This window comes from Garra rufa, chromosome 10 (genome assembly GCF_049309525.1).
Source record: "Garra rufa chromosome 10, GarRuf1.0, whole genome shotgun sequence".
NCBI classification, from domain to species: Eukaryota; Metazoa; Chordata; class Actinopteri; order Cypriniformes; family Cyprinidae; genus Garra; species Garra rufa.
The window spans coordinates 28,230,099-28,237,849 of record NC_133370.1 but is presented as its reverse complement, the minus strand read 5'-3'; the positions used below and the strand labels follow the sequence as shown (position 1 = coordinate 28,237,849).

At 37.0% G+C, this 7,751-nt stretch overlaps 1 protein-coding gene across 1 annotated transcript in view; it reads left to right on the top strand.

Annotated features, from left to right (window-relative positions):
- csrnp1a (cysteine-serine-rich nuclear protein 1a) overlaps positions 1-7,208 on the top strand; it is a 10,550-nt gene extending 3,342 nt beyond the window's left edge. The window contains exons 2-5 of the mRNA XM_073849732.1: positions 727-913; positions 2,934-3,196; positions 3,411-3,707; positions 5,664-7,208. Of these exons, the coding sequence (XP_073705833.1) occupies positions 727-913; positions 2,934-3,196; positions 3,411-3,707; positions 5,664-6,464 (1,548 nt within the window). The 3' untranslated portion in view covers positions 6,465-7,208. The remainder of the gene's footprint in view (positions 1-726; positions 914-2,933; positions 3,197-3,410; positions 3,708-5,663) is intronic.
- The last annotated feature ends 543 nt before the right edge of the window (positions 7,209-7,751 follow it).

The following is a 7,751-nucleotide window of genomic DNA, read 5'->3' as shown; positions in this document are numbered from 1 at the left end:
TTCTATTTAAATATATATTTAAATTTGTTTTTCCTGTGGTTTAAAAGCTGCATTTTTAACATCATTAATTATTATTATGTTGAAAACAACAGAGTAGAATTTTTCCAGGTTTCTTTGATGAATCAAAATTTCAGAAGAACAGCATTTATCTGGAATAATAAACTTTTGTAACATTATAAATTTGTTTATCAACACTTGAATAATTTAAAAGTCTCCTTGCTAAACAAAAGTATTAATTTCTATAATTTCTTCTAAAAAAAAAAATGATACTGATTCAAGCTTTTGAATGGTATAGTGTATAATGTTACAAAAGCTTTTTATTGCAGATAAATTCTTTTTGGAAATTTTTACTGTTTTTACTCAAGCTCAAAAACTTTTGACTGGTAGTGTATTTAAAATTTAGTTTATTTAATTTATTTAATATTTTAATATATGTAAAATATATTTTTGAAAACTTTTATTCAAAATAATAGAGATTTTTAAACTTAATTTCTTTAAAGATTTGTAAAGTCAAAGTGTCATCAAAGGGTAACATTTCTTACTTGTTGTTATTAAATATTGTTATTATTTTTTTCATGAAACCAACATGAATACACACAATACATTTCTAAAAAAACTGCACATGAAGTAGATTTTTTTTTTAATTTCTTTTTTTTATTTCCCTTTTTTTAATTTAATGTTACTTATCTAATCTTATGCTTTAATTTCTCCTGTATATTTTGACAGATCACCATGGCCACATTACAGCGTGGGGGTTTAAAAAGGAAATACGGCTTCCCAGACGAGGATGCTGTTTACTCTTCCTCGTCCCCCTCATCACACTCTGAATGGGACTCTGATGAAGACAGCCCCCAAAGTGATAGCGTGGACTTTGGGCCTATTGGCTCTTTCTCTTCAAGCCATCACATGCCAAGTAAGTCATGCATAGATAGTACTGCATTTTTCAAATCGTGCATGCAACACTTGTCACCTCCAGTGTTTTTAAAAACACATAAGGAGGGGTCTTGTTATCTAACCTCAGTGTTATTGTGCAGAGCCCTAGATAAGAAGAGAAACGGACAGTTGTAACATTGTTTATCAGGAGTTGTTGTGCACAGTCACACTGAGTCATTTTAAACCCCCAAACCTCAATGTAAGCACAACAATTATCAAGCTGTAATCAGTTATACACAGTCCTGACCAGGACAGAGCATATCTGTTGTGTAAGTGTTTACCTTTGCAGGTAGTACTATGAGATTATATTGTCTGTCTATGTGCCTGGACATGCCTGGGTGTTTTTCATTGTTCATTCACAGTGAAAACTGCATCTGAAAAGCTTATTTATAAAGGCTACTACTGTGCAAATACATCTGATGTCCGATTCAGCCCATTATCCTCATTCAGAGAGTTAAACTGCCAACACACAAATTTTGATGGCACTACATGTTTCTAAACTTTGCATTCTTAAAGAAAGTTGTTTTTCTTTTAGTACGGCATATGACAAATGCCCAGACCACTGTTGTAATTTCCTTAAAGTCTCATTAGGGCTCTCTACTTGCTAACAGATCTGACTCATCTGCTCTCTAGTGGCAACTACAATGACAATCATCATAAAATAGTTGCATTTATATTATGCATTTAGCAGATGTTTTAGGAGTAGGACAGTCCTGAAATTGCCAGTTTTGTTCCTTGTTTGTCCTGAACAGTTAAACTGCCCACTGTACTTTAGAAAAGTCCTTTAGGTTCCTCAAATTCTTTGGTTTTCCAGCATTTTGTGTATTTGAACCCTTTCCAACAATGACTGTATGACTTTGAGATCCATCTTTTCACACTGAGGACAACTGAGGGACTCATATGCAACTATTACAGAAGGTTCAAATGCTCACTGATGCTTCAGAAGGAAAAACAATGCATTGAGAGGGGGGGGAGGGGGGGGGTGAAAACTTTTTGAATTTGAAGATCAGGGTAAATTTCACTTATTTTGTCTTCTAGGAAACATGTAACTATCCTCTGTAGCTTCTGAAGGGCAGTACTAAATGAAAAAAAAAAGATATTTAGGCAAAACAAGAAAAATGTACACATCTTCATTCTGTTCACAAGTTTTCACCCCCCAGCTCTTAATGCACGTTTTTTTTTTTCCTTCTGGAGCATCAGTGAGCGTTTGAACCTTCTGTAATAGTTGCATATTAGTCCCTCAGTTGTCCTCAGTGTGAAAAGATGAATCTCAAAATCATACAGTCATTGTTGGAAAGGGTTCAAATACACAAATGCTGGAAAACCAAAGAATTTGTGGGCCCTGAAGAATTTTTCTGAAGAACAGTGGGCAGTTATTTTCTCTTGTGGACTATAAGTAAACATCTTTAATGTGAAATATCTTACTCAGGTCAGTACTAAATAAACAATAACATGCATTTTGTATGATCCGTCTTATTTCTGTAAAATAATTAACATTTAGCTGATTCTGAAAGGGGATGTAAACTTTTGACCTCAACTGTATATAGTCTAATAAAGCAATATGCTATAACCTAGTTAAAATGTATAATGTAATGTAATGTAAAAGTATAAAATGTGATATTACCTGCTAGTATGTTATTTATTTAGTTCATTATATTTATTAAACTGAATAGGTCCTATGGGGTGAATCGCATTTCATCACAGGTGTAAATTGAGTGGCAGTCAAACAATTGGTCTCAACTAACGAAGCTTATTGACGGTTTAAAGCATGTTATCATTCAGCGTCACAACATAAGGACTTTGCAACTGATGTAAATCAATATTTACATAGGCTTATAGAAGTAAACTTTGCTCTGTCCCACATTGTCATGCAAAATCACATCTGCTGTCCTGCAAGAGGCAGGACATCAAAACCTTACATTTTGATTCAAGAGGCCACTGGAAGCCAATGGAGTGAGATAATAATTAATCTTATTTTCATCTTATTTTTTTACTTTTAGTTGCATCCATCCTGAAGAAGATGAAAGCTACTCAATCCAAAGGCAGTGTTCGGTTTGGCCTGGTTACAGTGTTCCTTTTTCAGCGCTGTCAAGGTTTTAGCAGTGTGCCCAGTCATGGTGGCTGCACACTGGGCATGGTTAGACGGCACACTGCCCGCCAGCAGTTCACCCTGACGGAGCATGCGGAGGAGCAGCAGCGCTTGCGAATGGAGAGGCTGCATGAGCAACACCAAGAGGAGAGGCTGGAGGCACTGAGACAGAAGGTGAGTTGGTTATTTTCCAATATTCAAAAATGATTTTCTTTGTTTAAAGTCCCCATGAAATCAAAATAAGTTTTTTGGCTTTGAGTATGTTAGCCTTAAGGTTTGTAAGCTAGTGTACTTTAAATGACATTGACATAGAATAACACTGCTTGTTTCAAAGCACTTCGGTGGACCTTTAAAGCTTGTCTTCTTACAGTATCTTCTTTTTTTATAGCTGATCATCAGTGGCACTCTTACAGCGACGGAAGCAGCGAGGTTGACAGTGAACGACGTCCCAGATGAGGATACCGATCTCAGTGGTGCAAAACTGAAAGATATGGGATCCCTTCGACCCTACTCTTCCAAACGGAGACGTGCGTTATTGAGAGCAGCAGGGGTGGTGCGAATCGACCGGGATGAGAAGAGGCAGCTGCAGGAGCTGCGGCGGTGGAGGGAAGACTGTGGATGTCACTGCCAGGGATTCTGTGAGCCGGAAACCTGTGCCTGCAGCCAAGCTGGCATCAAGTGCCAGGTAATAAGCAAAAAAATGAACTATTGTTTTTTACCTTAGGGTTGCGACGATAAATCAAAGCAATGCAAATTGAGAAATTTTTCTGCATCGAGTTTACGAATGCATCACGATTCTCTCTCAAATCCATTCTGAGCTTAGTTTTTAACCGCAGATTGCATGGCATGCTTTAAAAAACAGCCGTGCTCTGCTTGCTTCCTGTTCCTTACACATTTGAACCTAAAAAAATAATTCATAAAGTTTGAAAAGGTTGATGGATATTACAAGGGTGTTCACAGTGGGCTGTTTACATTAATCTTAGTAATCATTAGTCTAATGCACAAGCCAGGGTTGCCAGGTTTTCATAACACCCAATTGCTACTCAAAACTACCCCAAAAGTAGCCCAATCATGTATCATGGGGGGGTCCCCAACTTTTCAGGGGGTAAAATACACGTTTTGTGGTGGGGTTCCTCTCAACCCGCGGTCATGAAAAACAACCCGCAACAGTATGAAAGTAGTCCAATTCCATGGTAAAACGCATACTTGGCAACACTGGCACAAGCGCTCTTTTTCATGAGCATTTGAGTGTGCGGTTAAAAACTAGATTAGAGCGCCATCTGCTTTTAAAAACTAAGCTCAGAATCGATTCCAGAGACAGTCGCGATGCATTCGGAAAACCTCAGAATAGATCCATGAAACGAGATGCATTGATTTATCGTCGCAACCCTACTCTCTATATATTTTTTTTTATCAATGATGGTGCAGTTGTTTTAATTTTTGACATATTATTGCTCAAAAGAAAGGCACTGCCTAGGAGACTTTTGCTGAAATTTTAAGCTTACCAAAGATGTATTTTTTCCACCAAAAATAAAGCAAAATAGTCATATTGTGACTGTTTTCACTTCAGTGTATTTTCAAATGTAATTTATTCCTGTAAGGGCAAAGTTGAATTTACAGCAGTCATTACTCAAGTCTTCAGTGTCACATGATCCTTCAGAAATCATTCTAATATGCTGATTCGCTGCTCAGCATTTATTATTATCAAAGTAGAAAACAGTGCTGCTTAATATTTTTGTGGAAACCATGATACATTTTGAATCATTGATGAAGGGACAACGTTTATTTGAAATGGAAATCTTATGTAATATTATAAATGTCTTCACTATTACTTTTGATCAATTTAATGCATCCTTGTTAAATAAGCATATTAATTTCTTTAAAAAAATCTTCCTGGCCCCAAACTTTTAAACTGTAGTGTATTATGTGATTTTAGAATGACATCTAAGACTTTATGGAGACACTTGAAAGATTACTTGAGTCCTTTTTTAGAAGAAAAAAGTTTAACCCTGCATGTGCTGGTTAGGTATGTTTTGAAGCATGGCAGCTGGTTTGAGCTGGTCCTTAATTGGTCATGAGCTGGTTTAAGCTGGTCATATGCTGGTCCTAAGATGAGTTACTAGCTCTGGGTCAGGACCAGCTCAAACCATCTCATAACCAACTAAGGACCAGCTTAAACCAACTCAAACCAGCTGGCATGCTTCAAAACATACCTTAACACGAATGTTGTCAAGATTTTTGAACCTAGAAATCCTGGTTCAGTTTGGCCAACCACAAATGCCTTTTGTTCCTCAGACATTTTTTCGCACTCTTCTTATTGATTTGTTATAACTTTTGTCAGTCTATAGTACTCCAAATGTTTTTTCCCAGTCCAACCGATTAGAACAGCCCAAAACATGACAATAATTGACCATTTTGAGCAGCAAGTTTTGTTTGATTTAGTGGCATTGTTTACGTTCCGTGACGCCAGTATTGCCACTTGGTGAAGCGTCGTGAAAACACTCTATTTACACTGCTTTTAATCTCATTGATAGATCTCATGATTTTTTTTCCTATGTCCAGCAACAGTTGTAACTGTGAGATCTCTAGTAGCTGTGCAGCTGTACTGATTGTACTTCTGATAAACTTTATCTGTCAACAGATGGATCGTTCCAACTTTCCCTGTGGATGTTCAAAAGAATGCTGTGGGAATCCCGCAGGCCGAATCGAGTTCAACTCTAGTCGTGTACGGAGCCACTACATCCACACACACATGAAGCTGGAGCTGGAAAAGAGCCTGCACGATGACAACAGACTAATCGCCAATGAACAACAATCAGCGGAGAGGAACACAGCCATTACATTTCCAGGAAAAAATGACTCTCCCTCGTTCCTTCTGAGCTCAGAGCTCTGCAGGCAGGAAGACAACAGCTGGAGCAGTGATATGACTGACACCTCTTGCTCTTCATCTCTGAGTCTGGACTCTGAGACGGATGTCAGGCCTTCCTCGGAGCAACCAACACTAGATGTGGACAACGGAGGACTCACTCACATACTCAGTTTTTCTGATTCTGATGGAGAGGGATGTCCATACATTAAAGAGTATGATCTGTCCACAGAAGCGTCTGGTGACACATCCACAAACGAAGGTCAATTGGAGTATCTGGATGAAAATGCGAATCAGGCCAGCATGGATTGTGTAGATGATCCATTTGATATCCCTAACACGCCTTCTGCATCTCCGGATCACACTATGAACTGTTACATGGACCTCAGTCTGTCCTCAGACTCTGACCTGGTCTTTTTTGACACTTTCCATGAGTACGGTCCAAGCCGCAATCATTTTAAAGTGTACAGTCATCTGGACTATATGTCACAGCTCCAGTTCCCGCGCTGTCCCAGTCCCGCTCTAATTGAGGACTCTGGAGTCAATCTTCTGGAGTCTCTTGTAGGTATTTCTTAATGGGGATCAGAGCAGCTCAGTATTTTTACTGATGTTTTAAAGACAAATGAGCATTGTTCATTTGCAGTTGTACAGATTGAATCTCATTTACTATGAGAAAAATGGTAAATAATTTAAGGATATTCCTTAGAATATTTAAGGATATTAAAATAGTCTGTAACCATTCACGATCAGTGTAAATACAGTTAATAACCACTCTGTGTGAAGAATATGTAATTTGCCAAACGTCTTGGAGAGTACAGTGGTTTCAGGTATGATTTTATATTTATACTTCATAAACTAAAGGCTTTGTTACCTTTTTATAAGGTATCAAACCAGTCCTATTGCAGTAAATAAGGTTTTACTGTTAAATGTTTACTTATAAAAGTCCATTCATATTTATTTCTCAATTGTGTTTTGCTTAAATGATCATGTATGTGAATCAAAGTTGTATTTTTGTGTAGCACAGAAATGTATTTGTTACAGTGTTTCAGATGAGTCAGCTGTCAAAATGCCATTTTCATATTTCATGTTTGTCTTTTCAAAGGCCAGCATGCCTTTTCATTTAAAAGGAAATGTTTTTCATTTAAGAAATGACTTGTAATATATAAAGAAATTCAGGCTACATTTACTTTGAGAATATTTCATTCATCAGTGGTATGCCTGTTCTGTGCTTAAGTGAATGTTTTTGGACATTTCAAAATGTGTCCAGCTTTTTATTTTTATTTTATTTTATTTTATTTTATAATTATTATTATTATTTTTGTCTGTGAAATAACTCATCTCAATAAAATTGATTTCACAAAACCAGTGACAAATACCCTCATGTCATCCAAACCGTAAGACCTTTGTTCATCTTCAGAACATAAATTAAGATATTTTTGATGAAATCCTAGAGCTTTCTGACCCTGAATAGACAGCAACATAAGTGACATGCTCAAAGTCCAGAAAAGTAGTAAGGTTATCTTTAAAATAGTCCATATGACTGATTAGCGGTTCAACTGTAATTTTATGAAGCTATGAAAATACTTTTTGTGCGCAAAGAAAACAAAATCAAGGATTTTATTAAACAATTTCTTCTCTTCAATGTCAGTCTTTGACGTGTGTTCACAAGAGTATTGTGATGCATGCGAAGAAAGTCAGCCCCGGGCCCATGTGCCAAAACATTTTGTACTAAATCAAAGCCTTGGATCTTAAACAGGCCACTTGCGGTCATTATTGGTCTTGAAGAGTGACCTTATCATTTACCATAATTATACAGCTGTTGCCTCCCACTGTTTATCCACAAACAGTTTCTGTTTTAACATC